General features: G+C 47.6%; 3 protein-coding genes across 3 annotated transcripts; 1 reads left to right on the top strand and 2 right to left on the bottom strand.

The window, feature by feature from the left end:
* Positions 1-776: 776 nt before the first annotated feature.
* Positions 777-2,334, bottom strand: LAJ45_10512 (uncharacterized protein; the record flags this gene model as incomplete). Its single annotated transcript, XM_046120037.1, has 2 exons — positions 777-2,235; positions 2,321-2,334. The coding sequence occupies 2 exons, from the start codon at positions 2,332-2,334 to the stop codon at positions 777-779; spliced, it is 1,473 nt and encodes a 490-aa protein (XP_045966846.1).
* Positions 2,335-5,119: 2,785 nt separating this feature from the next.
* Positions 5,120-6,280, top strand: LAJ45_10511 (uncharacterized protein; the record flags this gene model as incomplete). Its single annotated transcript, XM_046120036.1, has 3 exons — positions 5,120-5,155; positions 5,238-5,516; positions 5,597-6,280. 3 exons carry the CDS (start codon positions 5,120-5,122, stop codon positions 6,278-6,280), a joined length of 999 nt encoding a protein of 332 aa, XP_045966845.1.
* Positions 6,281-10,163: 3,883 nt separating this feature from the next.
* On the bottom strand, positions 10,164-12,321 carry LAJ45_10510 (uncharacterized protein; the record flags this gene model as incomplete). The annotated part of the gene is made up of 3 exons (XM_046120035.1): positions 10,164-10,190; positions 10,250-11,417; positions 11,471-12,321. The coding sequence occupies 3 exons, from the start codon at positions 12,319-12,321 to the stop codon at positions 10,164-10,166; spliced, it is 2,046 nt and encodes a 681-aa protein (XP_045966844.1).
* Positions 12,322-20,095: the final 7,774 nt, after the last annotated feature.

Below are 20,095 nucleotides of genomic sequence, written 5' to 3'. Positions count from 1 at the left end.
ACAGCCACCAAGCCGCTAAAATCGAACTACTAATCGATTCCCAGAACCAGTAGAAACCTTATTAACACTCTAACAGCACTCAGCACAATACCCTATGTTAATATCCAACACAACATGTTTCAAGTGAAACAAAAACATCCCTCAATGAACCAATCAGAGGACATTACATATGAAGGTTATAATTATATACTTATTAGATATACTCGCGACTAGCAACAAGAACCCGAAAATGCACGTCCTAATCTGCAATTTCCATTGGAGTAGAAGTCAAAAATACACCAAAGACTTGCACCTGCATATTCGGGTTCTTGTTGCTGGTCGCGAGTATAATCTTCTGAGGTACTCTTACATGGATCTGGTGTGTTTCGATAAAATAAAACCTTAAAGACCCGTTCCCAAGTGCAAGTCCTTGGAAAGTCTAGTTCATTTCTGATCTCCGAGTTGGTGTCATTTATCGAATAGGCAGACCCAGGCGTTTCTTCATTCATCTGACAATTATCGAATCGTGAATGTCGATTCATTACATTCTGAGTGTTGGCTTGAAATTCTTTGCACCGGTGACACCATAGCTTCAGGTGACAAGCCTTGCAATGTTCCCTCCATTATCAAGTAAGTTAGTACACCCAAGTAATAAAAGCTAGAATCTTAAAAGCATACTTCACTTGTCTAAGATTGGTATCATTCCACTGGGCACAGTCGGAATGTTTTACTGGATCCTTTTTAAAATAAGGGCAAGCGAATGATTTCTTAGACTGGCTGGGTGACCCTACTTGAGCCTATCCTTTTCGTCTTCTAGAAGGTTGATTAGAAGATTCATCATCTTCTTGGTCGTTCGACTGACCCCCAAAGCTTTGAGACATGCTTCGCTTTTTGGAGATAAGCTTCCCTTTCCCTTTTGGATTAGATGTATTGCCTCCGTGGTATCGATAAGCCCCAGTACCTTCTAAGTTGTCCGATACTTCTATATGGTAGTCACTATCGTCACCATTGTCGCCCTCGTCATCTTCATCCGCGTCCTCATATTGATTCGTGCCCTCATCTTCATTTGTGCCGTCATCGATGTCCTCGCAGTCATTCTCGCTAGTACTCCCACTCTCATCCCCTTGGCTCAGCTCAAAAGTTATGCAACCTTTGCTAGAAGATGATGAAATTTCTCCTGTAAAATCATCAGACAAAGGCGCATTTGATACGGTGTCATTGCGTATTTTGGGCTCCGGAGACTCTTCGTTGGATAATGTAGCACTCGAATTGTATTCTACTTCTTGATCCAAGGACTTATCGCAGCTCCAACCGCTGCTCTCTGGTTTTTTCGCAGGGCAGGCAGAATTCGTTGCATGAGCTTCCGGTAAATTATCAACTACCCCGAGGACCTCGAGGACCTTGAGACCAGTCTTAATAGCAGGGTGGCGTGGTGGTAAGGCCCGCATAACCTCATCGATCACCCGCCGACATTCTTCAATAGAATTATTAGTTCTGAAGTCCTTAGGACTCTCGATTAAGGTTTCTAAGTATTCTGTCACACTGTGAAGTGGAGTAAATCCATTCTTGTCCTTACACAAAATTCTGGCTCCATTTTCAAGTAGTACACCGATAGCAGGAAGACTCGTTCTGGATTCTGCGACGTGCAGTGGAGTGCGCCCCTCGTTGTCCTGACAGTTGACATCGCCCCCCCCCCCCCCCCCCCCAAGCAGCAACTCGATGGTAGGAACATCCCCCCCAAGGACTGTGTGGTGCAGTGGAGTGTCTCCACTGATGCCCTGGCGGTTGACATCGGCCCCTTGCTCAAGCAGTAACTCGATGGTAGGAACATCCTTCCCAAGCACTGTGTCATGCAGAGGAGTGCGCCCCCAGTTGCCCTGACAGTTGATATTGGCCCCTCTCTCAAGCAGTAACTCGATGGTAGGAACATCCTTCCCAAGCACTGCGTGGTGCAGTGGAGTGTGTCTATGGGAATCCTTACAGTTCACATCGACTCCTCTCTCAAGCAGTAACTCTATGGTAGGAACATCCTTCCCACATACCGCGTCGTGCAGAGTGCGCTCTTGACAGTTGACATCGATAGACTTGAGTTTAAGTAGCTCTTGAACAACCAGAGACCTCCCTAACAATGCCGCTTTGTGTAGCGCAGTTCGCCCATCTCTGCCCTTGAAATTAGGACCCGCCCCCCTCCCAGGTAGCTCGTATATGTCCTCTTTGTTGCCTCGCTGTACCGCAGCTTGAAAGAGACGATTGGCTCTGGGAGTAGATAATGTGATTCCTACGCTGGACTCTAATGTATGGTAGAACAACTTAATAGATTAGAGCTTGAAAAAGATAGAACCTATCGTCTTCCATCATAAACGTGATCAGAAATGCAGGTGTATAAACGGGTCGACAAAGCGAGCTGGAGCTATGGGAAGTGTTGACGACTAGGCTAAGCGTCTGTAGATGACATCTTATATGTTGTAGATATGTCAAAAGGGCTGGATCTATGATTTCCATGCCTGAAACTTCTTCACACACGTCGAGTGTGGGCGATCAACATGTACATAAGACCAATGAAATCTGATTCAATCTTTGCAGTCTGATAATCGAGGTTAGAATAAAACAAAAAATTAGTTATGCAAAAATATGAGGGACTAACTAGTTTGGAATTTAATGTGCAAAATTTATTAAACTTATCTACATGTAATTCTTAACACTATATATTATATAGCGTGCAAAGTTGATCGTACTCGCATATCAAGTATGTATTTGCGCAACCAGCAAAACACACACAGAATCCAGAGAGCTTTCCCATCTCTCCTAAAATTATGTGTCTTCTATCTAGACACCTGAAAGACTCTACAGGCCACTTTTAAGCCATATCTACAAAGAACAAGCACTGAAGGTGAAATGTGTTTAAAAGGGTCCTTTTATGGCACCTTTACCAGTATCTCAATTGGGCCAAGAATTTGAAGCATGGACCTCCTTTATCAAAATTATACTATACTTGGTCGTTGATATTTTGGTTTAGGTGTGGGACTTTTTATGAGTTGTTGAAAACTTCGATTTTTGGTGTGTTTTGCTGGTTGGGCAAATACATAATTGACGTGCGAGTAGGAATGATTACAAAAAAAAGATGGTCACGTGATGCACTGTATCGCTGTCTGATATTTGTACCCCTTAGCTGAGGCGCTGGATCTGGATGAATGGAAACTGTTATTGGACAGCTAACCGAACCGCTTCTTGCCTATATTTCTTACTTGTCAGCTCAAGCGCGCAACGGATCGAGTTGCATGCAGACATGTTCTCCCCTCATCCCGGTCGTAGCCGGGCTACAGAATTGGAGATATATTCTCCCAAGAGCAAGCTACGAAATACCGCAAAAACTCACGAACTTTGCTAGCGGATCTGACCAAAAACTAACTTGTAGAGGAAATATCTGAAGCTGATCTCTGCCTTTCAGCCAATCATCAATGAAGAAATCCCTGCACGGAGATAATCAAGTTGGCGAGTTTCTGCGGTACTACATAGATTTCTTGGGCAGGGGATGAAGTTGAGTACATACACTACTCTCGATTCTACGCGTGAAGTACAACAGCTCTCGATCCGCCCCACTATACCCAGCAAAAGGAAAGCAATTCATGTCTAGAGAATCCCGATTCAATTGGGGATGGCCTTTTCTTCGCATTCGGTATTGGGGTGTCTGCCCGAGTCATGGTTAATCACTCGCGTGTGTGAGTTCCGTAAACCGAACACCGGAATTACATAACACTATCACCAGCACACCTGTAGGCATTTATATATATATTGATCATTGGGATTTGCAATATACTCCCAGTAGGAACAATATCCTTCTGAATTTCGGGATTTGAAATCATGAGATATCACTCACATATGGGTTTCTGACGGCTATCAGTTTATCCCTGGGCCAGGGATCAGGGTTCAGGCCGCATAGGTGTATGATTTCTCTTGGGAATTTGGAAAAAAGAAAACAGCAATTCCCAATTCTAGCACACCCAAGGGGGACTAGTTGGTGCATCCTTACTGTTTTGGGCTCAACATCAGCGTTAAATGCCAGCGGTGGCGCGAGTGGTTATTCCGCTGGACCGCTTCACCCCCGATATTGGCAAGTTTATTCGTGCGGTGTATCTTAGGTAGTTGTGGATAGGCTTCGATTCATAAGGGTGTCCTGTAGGGTTTCTCCTCATTTTAGTTTTTCATAGTTGTTATTTGATATATCGGAATATTGAGCTGGTGAGGAGCTTGAGACTAGTTTATATTCACACGCGTGTGTGTATACAGCTACCGCGCAATATAATCCATTGACACATAGCCAATCCATCGCTAGCTCATGCTATAACTGAAGGTCTCATTGACACTCTGATGACTTATCATAGGCACCTCGACTATATATGTTGCCCATATATATTTGTAGTGTGTTGAGAATCGATCCTATATAACACATGACTCTCTTTAAAACATACAGTATTTCAAACGCTCTATTACTTCATATAACTATATATAGAGTCGGTTATTGAGTATTTTATACTAGTTGATCTATTTGGTCTAGTAACTGATATATATACTTAAGCACGTATGTATGCTACGTATACTCAAAGCCCGAAGTCATGATAAGCTAATTAAGCTTGCAATTAAGGTAAAAGATCCACTAATTCCCTTGCAAGAATACAGTAGCGACGAAATAAAGCCACAGCAGCGCTGCTACGCAGTACATAGCTCCCCGATAGCCCTAGAGTGCTCAATTGCACATCCTCAAGATAAGTGCTGGTTAGTATGGTCGTGGTCTATTGACTCTTATCAGGAGCCGTAATATATTATTAATAATAAGCGGTTAGACTCCAATAACGGAATTGCGCAACTGGGACCCCGGCCGGTGGGGATGTTGTGGTCTCTGGAGCGTTATGGCGTGAGTCCCATAGAGCCCAGAAGCCCTTCTCCATATTGATTACATATCCCAAATGATATATTACAATAGCAGGTTAATTCCCGCCTGCATCTGCAGACGTCTAGCTAGGTTGAAGATAGACAGCTCCACACGGGTATATATATATATAGCCACCACGCAACCAAGCTACCTACCCTACATAACCCCGCAATTCGCATCCAGTCCACCCCACACATCCCACATCCCGGGATGCCCATCTACGCATCTCATCTCCCCCCACAGACAGTATTCAACCCCCTCCCCCCCCACAAACGCCACCGGTACAACAACTATCATAGGCAATATGGATTTTAACGAAAGCTTCGAGTTCTACGCCCCCGGCCCCGAGAGCCACGATGTCTGCATCTCGACATGCAGCGGTGCCCTCTACCTGCATTCGCGAGTGCTAATCATGTTCTCGCCCTGGTTCGCCGCCAGCATGTCCAGGCTGTGGTGGAAAGAGCAAGCCCCAACGCTCAAGTACCGCTACAGCTACACGCTCGACGTTGACGCCGACGGCATCTCCACGCTCCTCCCGCCCTGCCAGAAGGAAGAAGAAGAAATAGAATATGAACCTCTAGCTCCAGACCCAGAACTATCCACAAACGTGAACTAGCCCCCAACCAAGACAATCCCCCAAAAAGAGAGAATGAGCCCCCAAGCTAACCACAACCCCCACCCCCCAAGTTCCACCGCCTCTACACCCAGCTCTTCAGCGCCTTCTACCGCCTCCCCCTGACAATCCTCGACCACCATTCTCTCTCCGCCCTCATCGACCTCGCCGACCAATACCAATGCCTCCCCACCGTCGCCGACTCCATCCGCTCCACCCTCTTCGAGCGGCCCACGCTCGACCGCGAGATCCGCGATGCCCCCACCCGCTTCCTCGCCATCGGCCACAAACTGCGCTCCGCGCGCATCTTCCGCGAAGCCTTCATCCACTGTGTCGGGCTGCGCACCACCGCCGACGCCCCCACGCCGCAGATCGCCGCAATGATCACAAAGGAGACGTACCGGCTCGAGCAGCTAGTCGCCACCGCCATGCGCCGGTTTCTCGGGTTGAGTGGGTTCGGAGAGTACACGAGGCATGTGAGGAGCCTGGTGAGGGGAGAACTGGGGAGGTGCTTTGATCAGTATCCCGAGGCGGGGAAGGAGGGGAGGCTGTTTAGGATGATTGCGGAGAACCCGTTTACGGCGGAGGAGCGCGGGGAGGAGAGGGATTGGGGGGGGCTGCAGTATCAGGCGAGGGGACTGGTCGCGAAGGTGAAGGCATTGGCGGGCGCGCTGGTGGTCAATAATTTGAGGTTGAAGCAGGAGATGGATTATTTGACATGTGCGGAGCTGAAGGAGGATGCTCTGCCGTGGTTGTAGAGTGCGGGGGTGTATGGAGATGCGGGGTTGGGGGGGGGGGGGTGGTTCGGTTTGTTAGAGCGGGCTCTATTTTGTCGTTTTCATTTCCAGTTTTTTTCTATTGACTTGATATGGTGTTAGGAATGAGTGAAAATATGGGGGTAAGAGGGTGGGGGTCGGGGTGGGGGGTACTTTCTTCATTCTCGTATATTCGGCTGCTCTAATATTCTACGATACTACATACGCAGAGAGAGGGCTAGCTCTAGTATTAGCCCTGGTACGAATATGTACATCTAGATTCTTGTAAACAATGTACTGTATCTCGTACAAGATTTCAGGTAAGGGAACATGTTTCTTTTTTTTTCCTACCAACTTGATCATTACCACCCGCCCACCAACCACACTTGGCCGAAACGGGAATGGTTAGAATGTTAGTCCCGCCCCGCCCGCACCCTCAGAACAAGTCCTAGCGCGGCAGCTCATCTACTCTAGCTGGAAAGAAAAGAAAGCACAATCCGCGCTATACCACTCAGAGACAATAAATTAATAGCACCTCACATTGGTCGGATTATTAACAACCTATACCGAAAGTACTGCTAACCATCCGTCCATCTGTCTGTCTGTGTCCCTTCATCCACGTGTAGCAAAGCAAGTGCTCAGAAAAAATAAAGAAAATCCTCACCACGTTTCGCATCCCCCCTTCTCCCGGCAAACAAAAAACAAGCATCAAGCATTGACCACATGTCCAAGACCGAGTGACAACCCATGATCCACACCACCCACACCCACACCACCGGCCAGCGAGCCAGAGCGCCAGGTACGACACGAGTTATGGCCACACAAAAACCAAACTAACCCAGCTCTCCCCTCCGCGACTTGCCGCAATCAAAAAAGTGATCGCCCTCCCCCCCCGCCCCCTATCTATCTGTTCACGCACGCAATCTCGGTAGATCTATATCATCCCACCCACCCCCCCGTACGTACATGTACGTATGCAATTGCCACTTATCTCTCCTGCCTTCCCCCCACACATACAGTACAGACATACGCCGCGTGACCGCAATTGTGGTCCCGACAGTGCGGGAGCTGGATCGAGCTGCGGATGGATGGGTGGGCGGGTTGACAAACCAGAAACTAGGCAGCGGCCGGGGAGAATAGGAATAGGAATAGGGGTGTGGCACTAGCGGGGGTGCACACCGGTGCTTGTTAGGCGCGCGAGAGAGAAGAAACACAGTGAGAGAGAGAAGTCATATCGGAAGGGTACACAAGAAAGAGAGAGGTTGAGTTACACCGCAGTGGATGTACACGAGTGTCTTCGGCAAACACACCGTAGTGGGTGTGTGTGCGTGTGGGTGGGTGGCTAAGGCATGAAACAGCACATCATATCTATCGCAGGTTACGCCGGCCTCTCTCTCTGTCTAGCTAGGTTACAGACACATATGATCGATCTCTCACTATGCTGTGCGTGCGTGCGTGTGCGTGTGTGGATGGAGCGGGTGAGCGGGCGGGCGGTAGTTCTGCTTGCTTTTCTGCTAGTCCGCTTGTCTGCTTGCTTGCTTGCTTGCTTGCTTGCCTGCCTGCTTGTCTAGTGCTAGATTGCTAGCTTCTTCTTCTATCTAACCTTCGCTACCAACCGGCGGGACGGAGGGAGGGAGGGACGAGGCCAGAGTAAAAAAAAAAATAAAAAAAAAATTAAAAGTCGCCCAAATCATCCGGCAGTTATTTTTCCCCGGCGGTTCATTGCACATGACACCTGAGCAGCCTGTCTGGCCGGCCTGTGGGGGGGGGGGGGGGGGGGGGGAGCGCGACAGAGGGAAGAGGGAGGAGGGGGAGTTTGCACATAGTTCATCCGAAGCTTTTTGGGCTCTCCTGGCTGGCTTGTGCGTGGCCTGCAGGCGGCGCAACATACTGTAGTGTTGGGGGAGATACCATAGAATACCTAGGTAGATTCGTGTATGTAGGTGGTACTTGGGAGTGCGAATGTGTACTTGTTTGTACTTACATCCGAAGACCCCTCAGTCCAGGTGTTCTGCCACAATCTATTCCTCGGCCTGGCCTTCTCCCCCTTTCCCTCTCTCCCTCTCTCCCTCTCTCCATCCCTCCTCCTCCTCTGTCCATCCTCATCATTCCTCCCTCCTCCCCCCCCCCTCCCCATACCCATCCAACAAATTAAAAAAAAAAAAAAAAAAAAAAAAACCCATCCCATCCTCCATCTCGCCTCTAGGACGTCATCCCGTCACATACCCTGCCCGTCCCGTCAGCCCTACGACAGGATAGGATACGAACGCTTATACTTGCACTTCGGAACATTGATGGCGTATGTACATATATATCCCCGGATTGCTTTTTTTTTTCTTTTCTTTCTGTTAGTGAATGGGGTGGGCGGATAGGGACGGAGCTAGCTAGCGCCGCTTGGCGTTCATCCTATAACCTCAGCGTGGGGGCGAGTGATTTTTCATGTTCCATAGTGGATAGGAGCTAGTGGGGTTTTTTAATAGTAGGTAGGCTACATGTAGCTAGTGGGGGTGGGGGAAGGGGGGGGGGTCTTGTGGACTAGTGGTACGTTGGAAAATTATTTATTTATTTATTTATTGGTTTTGTTATTGGATGCCCCTGGCATAAGCACATGTAAGTGTGAATAGTCGACGAGAAGAAGAAAAAGATGAGATGTTACTATTTAGTACCACAGCTAGCCTAGATCGAAATACCGGCCTCGATTACAGATGGGTCCCCTGATCAACAGTGGGATGCATCTTCCTCTCAGTGTTAACAGTGACCCATAGAGAAACGCCAAACCGCGCGCCATCATATGCATATCATCGTGAATTGAAAGAAAAAAAAAAAAAAGAGAAAAAAAGAAGAAAAAAGACAAGTACTTTACGTTAGTAGAAAGCCCGAGGTTTTAATCATAGAAAAGCACCCAACAATAGCAAAATGAAAAAACGTAAACTCCGTTTTTTTTGCCCCCCCATAATTTGCCCCCCGATAATTTGCCTCCTCTTAAAAAAAAACATGATGAGCCCATGCAAGAAACCTGGTTTTCTCTCCCCTTTTTTTTTCTTTACCCCAAATAAATAACAAAATACCCGGTATGCTCCTCCCTAATATCCGTATCCTAGACTAACAAAACCAAACCAGAAACCGCGATGCTTAGGTATGAAAAAGAAAGCTAAATAGAAGAACTGAATATAGAAAACGAAAAAAAGGGAAATGATATACTGGCTTAAAAAAACAACAAGACCCATACCGTCATGACCATAGAATAATAAACAAAAAAATCTGAAAAAATGAATCATACACGAGGTTCGCACCCATAGCTACCGATTTATAAACCCAATCATACCGTAACCGCCAGCCCGCGACACATGAACTCCACTAAAAAGTAAACCGTAAAATAAAAAAGACGTGATATGCATGAGCAATTGCAAATAAAAAAGAAAAAGGCAGTCATAGACACAGGGTGGGGAGGCCCTTGAGACGATTAATTTAGCTTTTGTTTTGGTATGCTTTTTTTTTGTTGCCAGTGCCAACTGGGAGGAAAGTTCATTCATATACGAATGAATCTGTAACGCGGTCGACCATGGGCGACTTTCTCCTTGGTGTATGGTTGAGGTGTACTCCCGAAGAGGTAAAGCTGTGAGGATTATAGCGCGAAGCATTCCCTAGGTTACCAAACATGTTGGAAGGCAGGTCGCCAGTAGAGCGACGGGGTGAAAGAGAGGACAGTCTCTCGGTAAAGTTCTTTTGGGTGTTCGACTCAATGATGAATTCCGATTCTATTTCCGGGGTAGATCTTCCTGTGGATGCCGAAGCACTTGGCGGCGGCGTGATAGTCTGTTGTTGCTCGCTTCTTCTTCCACTAAAGACAATGACGCTCTTGATCCTTTCTGAATTGGCCATGCCGTCAACGCCGTGCGGGAGAGCTTCTGGACTAAAGGCTCTTTGGTAAGCACCATGAAACCCAAGAGCCCTCTCAGATTGACTCGGCACCTTTTGATCTGGGACAGTCTCCAAATGAGATGGGGTCTTCCCCTTGCCCTTCCTATCGCCGCTCTTCTTGACGCTTGTCGACTTTGCTTTTTTGGTACCTTTTGTGTCGTCACCGCCTGAACTACCACTTCCCCCATCAGAACGTCTCCTCTTCTTTCCAACAGTACGATCGGGAATCCCTTCATCTTCAGCACCATCCTGATTATCATCACCACCAGTGTTGCCGTTCCCATTTTCGTCCCCATCCCCATCAGGTCCTCTGATAGGTATCGCCATAGTCAATTCAACATTCGGCAACAGCTCTACATCAGGAAACTTTCCACCATTCTCCTGCACTTCCACCTCGATCCTTTCGAGAAGTTTGTAGACATCGTTGATGGTCTTTTCCGTTCCAGTATGGCGCATGATCCAGTTATTTCCACCGGTAGAGCTTCTACGCCTGGGAGTAGCGGTGCTGTTACGCCTACTGCTCTCTCCACTTGTTGGGCCCCCATCACCGAGCTCAGTATCCTCGTCTCCGGCGATATGATCCTCAGCCTCCTCTTCATCCTCCAGTTCCTCTCCGTTTTCACCACCCTCGCGGTTCATCCGAAGTTCCTCACGTCTGCGGACCTTGATCACCCAGTCCTTGACTCCACCCCAAAGCTCAAGACGTTCACATTGGCGTTTGACTAACAATACCTGCTGTCTAGCAAATCCCCTTGGGTTACGATATCTAGAACGTTGGTAATGTTTACGGCAGTAGTAAACCCAAACGTTTTTAGGGATCTGCCTTGTTGAAAGTTTGTTACGCCCAAAAATGTGAGATACCACTTTCCGAAGCGGGGAACCAGTGGTGCAGCTGGCGCAGTAAGAACATTTTGGAGATTGTACCAAGAAGTCATGTGGAGACGAGACTGTATGTAACGGGCCGGTGCTAGAGTTAGTAGAAGGTCCAGCATCCATAGGCGGGGCGACAGGGTCCTGTCTAGGCGTGGCAGTCTCTGGTATTGGGAGGAATAAAGGAGTATCCCGGTTGTAAGCATGCTCATGAACGGATCTGGCTATTAAAGCAGATCTCTGGGCCTGGAGAGAACGGGAATCTCGAACATTGCTCATTGAACCTTCATCCTCAATAGTCCTCCCAGTTGAAGTCACGGATCCTGCAGAAGCGGGCCTCAGTTCAGGGCTAAAATTTGTCAGCACAGGTAAAAATACGAAGACCCTGGGCTGAGAACTTACTCAATCTCCACCTGGAACGTTCTACTGCTATTAATAGGCATATGGTTTGATGAAGTACGAATATTATGGTCGGAATGTCTCAGTGAGCTACCACTACCTCTACGGCCAGCCAAAGCCTCTGCTGCCTCTACCTCGAGACTCCTACGGCCATGAACCGTAGAAGCTCCCACTGCCACTTCTGCAAAGCCCAACAGGGTACCATAAGGACCACGATCTTGCGGTGGGGGTGGATATGCGGAAGGCTGATGATACTGCTGCTGCTGCTGCTGCGTAAAGGGAACATACGAATTTGATGGAGCTGAAGAGAAATAGCTGTTATCAGACGTCTGATGGTGGTAATGATGAGATGTTGAGCGTGGTGACAAGGCGACTTCCGAAGAATTAGGGTTGGCAGAAATGGGGTGATTATTATTGCTTAAAGGTGGAAGGAGCCTTCCGGGGAAGGAAGAACCAGGGCTAATAGTAGATTCGTTTATTTTATCGTTTGTATAAGAATTCTCAGCACTTGAAGTTGCATTAGAATGATGGTGATGGGCAGCCATGGGAATCTCTAACGGACTGGTAGCAGCAGTTGACTGCAGTGAGGGCCCGCTGTAAGAACTACGGGAGGAGATCGTAGATTGGTTATTACTGTTGGACTGATAGTCTCTGTAAGCTGGAGTGAAATGATGTTCGTCTGTAGGGCTACGGGACTGAACAGGAGAATTTTCGATGTTCTGGGCCATATGATCCTGGGGCCTATTCTTGTAACCAGAGATACCTCCAATGCTACTGTTACTGAAGGCAGTATCGGCGGACCTTTGGGGAATATTCGAAGATGGAGAATTGTTGAGAACAAAGTTGATATCCATGGTAAAGTAATTGACCTGGTTGAAGTGTATTTGGAAAGTTTAGCTACCGTTGACGTGGTGTTAAGACCGTTATGCCGTTGCCAGTGGTTGTTGACGGAGAATTTGAGTGGGCGACAGTTGCGTTTGCTCAGTGATCGTGACCTACGGGAGCTGTCGGTACGTGCCACGACGATCAGTGGGAAAACGCTGTGATGTGTTTGAGCGTGGATGGGGGGGAAGGAATAAAATCGTTGGTGGATGAGATGGGTGGGAGAAGAAGCGGATGTCAACACGGGGTGCGTTATAAGGACTTGTTCCCAATGGATGGGATCCAATTCTATGTAGGATCGTGAAAAAGGGTAAGGCAAGGGTACGCTGAGCGGTTCCTACTGTAGGTAGGTGATGACTGTCTGTCTGGACGTCTGGATACCCGCCTCGACCAGTCAGCCAGAGAGAAATGGACCCAGGAAGCGAATTGGGTGGCGCTGAATAAACTCTTGATCTGGAGCCCCTCCCTACAAGGTAGTAGTAGTGGCAGTAGTAGTAGGTAGCAGTAGTGGTATGTCTCTCTTTCCCCTCCTCTCTCTATCTATCTCTGCACAGTTCTTCTCTTCTGTATGTTCTTTCTCTGTCGTTATCCCAGGGTTATTCCTCGAGCTCTTTTTTCTCTTTCTTTTGTTTTTCTATTTGCCTTTCCTTTTTTTCCCCTCTTTCTTTTCTCTTACAAGCCCTATCTGTTTCTGATGATGAGAATTCTATTTGGGTAGAGAAACAATAAGGCAAGGATTGAGAGAGAAAGATGGAAGTAAAAAAGGCACGAGTTCGACGATAGAAGTGAGCGATGACGGAGAGGCTCGGTGACGCTGCACACAACCAACCAGATGCGGCAACACAAGCAGTTGGCAGCAACAGCAGAGAGCAACAAAAAGGCAGCAGTAGCAGCAGAAAGAGGAGGGATTGAAATCCGCAGTCAAATCAAGTCAGGTCACCTCCCTCCTCCCCCCGCAAAATAAAAGATAGAATTAGGGGATCGGGATCTTTTTTTTCGTGGGGGGGATGGTTGTTCAGCTGATGTGGGGACCCGTTTAAACTTCCGCTCGAGGACACAACTGCTGCCCGTAATGCTTTCTGGAGGAATGATCGGACGACGATAGTAGCTTTCGCGGGAGAGCGAGAGGCGTCAGTGAGAAGTGGGAAGTGAGATCGCAGCCAAGAAGGAGCGAGAGCTGGCGGAGCAAGCAACGGAGTGGGATACCGAGTGCGAATGAGTGAGCAAGCAAGATTGGGCAGCAGGGCGCAAATAATAGATTGAGTATGGTAGTGATGCTGATGATAAATTCTCAGTGTTGCTAATGATGCTGATGCTGATGATGATAACACACAATTAGGCAGGAAGCAGGGACGGTTGTCCATAGGAATTAACGAACAAGTGAATGGATCCAATTCCAAATAAAAAATAATAATTAATTAATAAAAACAATGATATTAAGTTCATTGCGTTCGGGCAGAGACGTTTGGCCATTGGCATGGTCATATGTTTTTTGGGTAACCTTTTTTTTCTTCTTCCTCCCGCGGAATTTTTTCCTTTCTTTTTTTCACTCAATTAATCCTCTCTACTCTTCCTCATTCACACACAAATTAGTATGTATCTAATCTTCCATTTCAAGTCTCTTGACATCTTCCCTCATAGAGTACTTGAATGGCTTGATTGCGAATCTCCTCCACTCCTCTCACTGCGTCTCGACCCTCTCTCACTCTCCTCTAAGGCTTGCATGCGACTCAACGCACGACACCGCGCCAACTGCAGGCCAATAAACTTTATGAGATCCGCGCCAGTGCACGAACCAGTAACGGTCGCGCTGACGATCCGAGCAAAGGGAAGGGAAGGACCCTGTAGGCCGTCCCTGGCGCTGCTCTAAGCAACCTCAAGAAAAAGCCCGGAAAACAGAAATGGGCATGGGAAAATAAAAAAAATAAAAAATTCTCAATAGTACCGGTGATCCTTTTGAGGAAGACAAATCAAGAAGGGGGGCAAAATAGGTTGTTAATCAAACAAGGCAACAGCAAGCAGGAGCAGCAACAGCAGGCAGCAAGTGCCTGTTGTTTGTTTGCTTGCAAAGTTATTACTTCTACTGCTGCTGCTGCTTCTTACTGCTGCTACCAGGATGGGATGGGATGACTGGGCTCGTGCAGGAAAGCAAGCAAATGCTAACTGCTGCAGTGCCCGCCTGGAGGCAAAGGAAGGGAAAAAAAGTTCAAGGGTTGGGTGTTTGTGCCCGAAAACGATACCCTGGAGCTGTCCCCGTCTAGTCAAAATTAGGATAAGCGCTTCGAGAGCTTAGGCGGGGATGACGATTGGGGCCTTATGCGAGAACCATAGCTATGCGGGGAAGGAAGGGGCTTCCTCCTACTACCACAAAACTCCCCCGAAAGAACTTGGCCGGTAAACAGTCTGATCTTGGTTCAACCCCACCATCACCATCCCAGCCATCCGCCCATTTCCATTTTCCGCTACCACGGTGCGGCCGCTACTCTACTATTAGGTACAATCCTCAACGTACGGTAACTCATGACAGCGAAAAAGAAAAGAAAGGCGTTCTAAAGAAAGAATCGAGGAATCGTTAACTTTACGTTTTTCAAGACATACTTTACTCTAGGCAGGGGAAAGAAAAAAAGCCACATGGCCGCTGAAATCCCAAGACGTCCACCTTAACTATACCAAAGAGAGTATAAAAAAGGTGCTCGGACGACATCGCGGGGTTACAGTACTTGTGCGATGCGCGATGTGCGATAGCTAATTACAGATGCCGCTGTTGCAGTATGTATGTACATACAACATCCACAGGTAGTAGAGTAATCATAATAGTGGTGGGGATATGATTCTCCTCGCAGTCGATCGAGAAAAAGAGAGTACGAGAAGAACTCGATGAAGGGAAAAGAGGATGGAAAAAATCATGTACTTTACATACATAAGAGAGTCCTCAGTCTACAGGAAAGACAGCCTGCGTCGACCGCAACGACCAGGCTTTGGCGATTTTCTGCCGCAAAGATCAACCCGGTTTTGACCTGGGCGGAGCTGAGGGATCTACTTTTTTTGCCCACCCTCAATCACTTCACTCCTGTCAATTTTTTTTTCAATTCTTTCACCCCCCTTCTACTGGTCTGGCCATGTGTACGCAGTTTACTTGAAACCTCGAAACACTCATTCCGAAAATGTGAAAAGATAGGGTTTTTGATAAAAATCCGTGTAATGCATAAAGATTTCCATCCCGACTGGATGGAAAGGAAAAGACCTCCTTTCGGCCTCCGGATCGCGCGGCCTCTGTCGGGTGATTCAAAGCGAAAGGCGCCGTTACAGGAACATATATAAAGAACTGGCCTGTGCTGTCCAGCAGCTGTAAAGCACAGTCTATGTAGCACGTCTACCTACTTTAGATCAAGCAAGAAAATATAGGATGAACTGGTCACTACTGTCATTTCAAACACCCCCTCCCCCTCAATTAATCATTATTCTCCTCCTCCTCTTCTTCTTCTTCCGCGTACCAGTCACCCCCCTCCCCTCTCTTCGGCGCGGCACAACTGTGTCACGGTACTTCATCTACCGTTCTGGTTGTACACATTTTGAATGTACCTCCTACCAAGTACTCTACTCCAATCTAGAGTACGGTACATACAAGTTCGGCGTAAGTCAGTAGATGTAGTGACTTCATGCACCCCCCTTGACAACATGAGGCTCCTTCGTCCATTCTGGGGGTCCTATGGAGGATTGGTTTCTCGACCAGTAGAAATGCTTGGTATATACATTAATACGTATCGATCAACCACAATGATGTAGTATGCCCAGGGTCCACTGGTAATGAGCGCGCACTCATGTTACTCTCTACTCACTGGGTAGCATGTAGGTAGTTACATCTCCACTGACTGCCTGGCACTGCAACAAGCTGGTATTTGCAAAACGCGGCAATTAAAAAAAATTCATGATCAGGGAACATGACCCTTTATCGTCCGTATTGTGGTCGATGTACCGTACGTCGTATGTACGTCCCAACCTCAAAGCTCTCCCCAGGCCCTGGTCGCCGTTAAAGCGAAGTTGTCGTCTGATTGAATTCTTCTCGTCCTCGGGCCTAGTTGGCCTGTGATCGTGAACCATATGAGTCCTCCATCCTCCCAATTGAGACCCAACCGGGCGGAGTAAAAAAATTATTCATCATTTAGGGTATAGATTTCTGTCTCTCCCTCCCTCTCTCTTTTCCGGCCATATTTGCCAAGGCTCCCCTCCCTTCCAGCTGAATTTCCCCTCCCATAAAATTATTAAAAAAAAATGAAAATAAAAGAAAATCAAGTGGTAGAAAATTCTCCGCGCGGATGACTCGTGGAAAATAGTCACGATCGATCGGGATTGAATTCAAGCTTAAGCTCAATGGTAACCAGCTGGGGCTGGCCGCTACTTTCCTGGGGTAACCGCGCGTGTACATATTTGTACATACGTACGTGGTGGATGAAAAACACCCCCCGCGGTGGAGGAGACATGTCACGATACCTACCTACCTGGGCTACTTAATTACGCTCCCAGCTACATACAGTAGTTAGTAGCATACAAAACAGAGCTGGTTAGTAGGTAATTGGAAAGTAAATAGTCACACGCCTCTTTCCCTTCCTCGATTCTCAAGGAAAAATAAAATAAAGACAAAAAAGAATGAAAATGGATTCCCCATGCTAGGCAATCCAACCAGCCAGATTAGTCGGACAACAAACAGCGGCAGCAGCAGCAGCGGGCAAAAGCAATCAATCAATCAATACTACTAGCAACGTGATCTGATCGACCGCCGTCACAACTCTCTATCTTGCGAGTCTCCGCCGTTCGTCTTATTAACACTCCCCGTTACGGATGCGCATTCCCCACCCAGGCAGCAGCAGCAGCGGCTAGCTTTTCTCTCTGGCCAATTTCTCATATAAGCCCAGCCCTGCCTTGTCCGACCCTAATCATGAACATGAGTAGCTAGAGGTAGCCAATGTACCGAGACACAGTACTGTTGGCCAGCTAGCTACCAATCGGTACCGGTCCGTTTGCGTACCACAGTGTACAGGTCGGGAAATAAAAGAACTTCGGACCACGAGTTCATTAGGAAGTGGAACTGGGGATTTGTCAATGGGTGATGTTTCAACCAGGAACTAAGTATTGGAATGGATTGTCATGTCCGGCCGTGCGTAGGATAAAAATTCTAGGGCTTGCAGGCCATGACCACGCGCGGTTCCAAACTGCTGAGTGGGTTGGTTGGGTGCATAACTGACTTAATTAGGTAGTACTCTGTTACTATATATTGATACACTGTTTAGCTGTGTTTGTCCCATGAAGGATGAACTAGAGATTAATATCGGGAGAGGTTATTAGGTGAGGCGGAGGAGGGGGGGGGGGGGGGGTGGAGAGGGGGTTTATTGAGAGAGGGGTGAGGTGGTTATGGCCTGGTCTGCCTGTCTTTAAACAGTTTGTACATACTGCTTCCAGGCCCGATCTGCAAAATACAAACTATCTTCTTTCTCCGCCTCCCTACCATTCGCTGATGACGCAGGCTAGGGATAACTGAGTATCGAACATGTTGTGAGGGGCCGTCCGGGAGGGGCATGAGAAGAAAAAACAATCTCGTCCGGAAAAACCTGATGGGAGTTAATGGAGCTGGCTGGCTGACTGACTGATTGACAGGTCTTACCTAGGTACGGGTAGAGTAGAGGAGACGAAAGCCGGTTCTGTGGATTGTGTAACTCCGGGATTTGTTTTTTCCTAGCAGACAGGCATCTATCATAAGCTATCATCTATATATCAGGGAGGGTAGGACAGCTGAACTCTCGCCTCGTTAATTTTGACTTGATAGCCATCGATTGCTGAGGCTTGGTATTTTGAGAAGTGAGCATGAGCATGAGCGTGATGGTAATGATATGATCGTCTCTCTCATAATCGTATGTTCTATTGGAATGAAGTGTGTGTGAGAGCTTTATGAGTGGATACGATATTGCTAGCGCTTTTAATTTTTCTCTTTCTCTCTACTCTACACGGTTGCGGCAGCTGACTGGATGACTGACAGACGTGCAAGTATATTTATGCGTAACTACACTTTACTTCAGGTAACTTACTCCACCATGTAGAGTTATTCTGTTTCAGATATCAAAAAACGGAAAGGTCGTTAGGAGCAGTTGCAGGGCTGAAGAGTGAAAGGAAAGAAAGCAAAAAACCAGTTTTGCAAAGATATCTTAAAACATGGGTTTCGGAGAAACATTGCATGGTTGGTGGTCGGGGATTAGATCTCGCGCCGCCTCACCATTCAGTGTCCGCACTCTACTCTCCCCCCTGTCTACACCATCATCCCCGCCGGTGACATAAACCATCGTTTTGAAAAGAGAGAAAGAAAAAAAACGCACACCGACCGACCGACCAACGACGATCAATCAATCTGATTCATCAATCAATCTGATTCATCAAACTACATCAAAACACCTAGCCGATACTCAACGGTACGGTAGATAAAATGCTCCCCTCGATCCGTGTCTATCCCCTTCCCCCCTCTCTCCAAATATCATCCAATCAAAACCCGAAACCCATGAAGAGCATCTGTTCAATTAACTTTACTCTACATGTACCTACTGCAGTTATGGAATTGAACCGCACAGCACTGCCAACCCCGGCCTCGACAGTGAGGTCTCGTGGACGCCATCGGTTCCGCAACGATTGGGCCGTTGTTGCGGCGCGCCCATTCATGCCCAATCACTCGTGCACAGACCAACAATGCACGCACATCCCACCATCCTTGACCCCAGCGGCGGCATATGTACATACCTACATACGCCAGCCTTCTGCACACAATTTTTTTCCGGCCCGTCCTCTCCTCTCTCTGCTAGCTATAGAGAGAGTAGTGAGTGACTGAGACAACGAGGGTCCTGGAGACATCTGATCATGAGGCTATGGTGCTAAAGCAGCAATTGGGTGCAGATGGGGCGAGGTACCTAGGGTTTGGGCCGGATGTGTGCCTAAAGTGCGCCTGCCTTCCTACCTGGGTGGAAAGCTGAATATTTTATAAGTATGGCGCGAGAAGGCATAGGGGGTGGGTGTGTCAACTTCAGAGGAACTTTTTTTGTATGGGAATTAGAGAAAATTCCACCATTGGGCTAGGCGCTAGTACCATTATGGGAGTAGATCTCCCAATTTCTATAGATTGATTGGCTGTAAACGCCGAAGTTTACACACCTACCCACCATAGCTTCTCGAGCCATACGTACTAGGTACATATGCGGACGTCGAATATTTTTCATTCCCGCATCGATTCGCCTATTTGACTGCACTGTTAGGGTATTAAGCCAGGTGGACCGTGTATGCAATTAATTGAGACCCCTCCTCTCGGTATCTAGCGTCGTTCCAAGTGGCGAAAAGGAAAAGGGAAAAAATAACTTTGGATGAATCAACCCCAATATGGCGCGGGTCGAGAGCAGCGACTAATCATTGCATGGGTTCATCATGAACTATCACTCATGGATCTGCGACAATCAAATCAGATCCCCAGATTCTCCCCCCTACCAGCTACCCTATCTTACCATATCCCTATCTTACCCTGCCCTACTATATCTAATCCCAATCCCTGGCTCCTTTCACATCTTTTATCTCCGAGTGGATCCCGACTAGCACATTTCTCCTTGATATGATAGTGGCGCATAGCTTGGTCAGCCAGGCAAGCAGGTAGAATTGTCCCCTGGATCTTAAGCTCACATTCAAAATAGATCTTAGACATCAGCCCCGGCCATAGTTGAC

Source organism: Morchella importuna, assembly GCF_003444635.1.
Source record: "Morchella importuna strain M04M26 chromosome Unknown Morimp01GS046, whole genome shotgun sequence".
Taxonomy (NCBI): Eukaryota; Fungi; Ascomycota; class Pezizomycetes; order Pezizales; family Morchellaceae; genus Morchella; species Morchella importuna.
The sequence above is the reverse complement of the archived record's forward strand: the minus strand, read 5'-3'. Positions and strand labels throughout refer to the sequence as shown.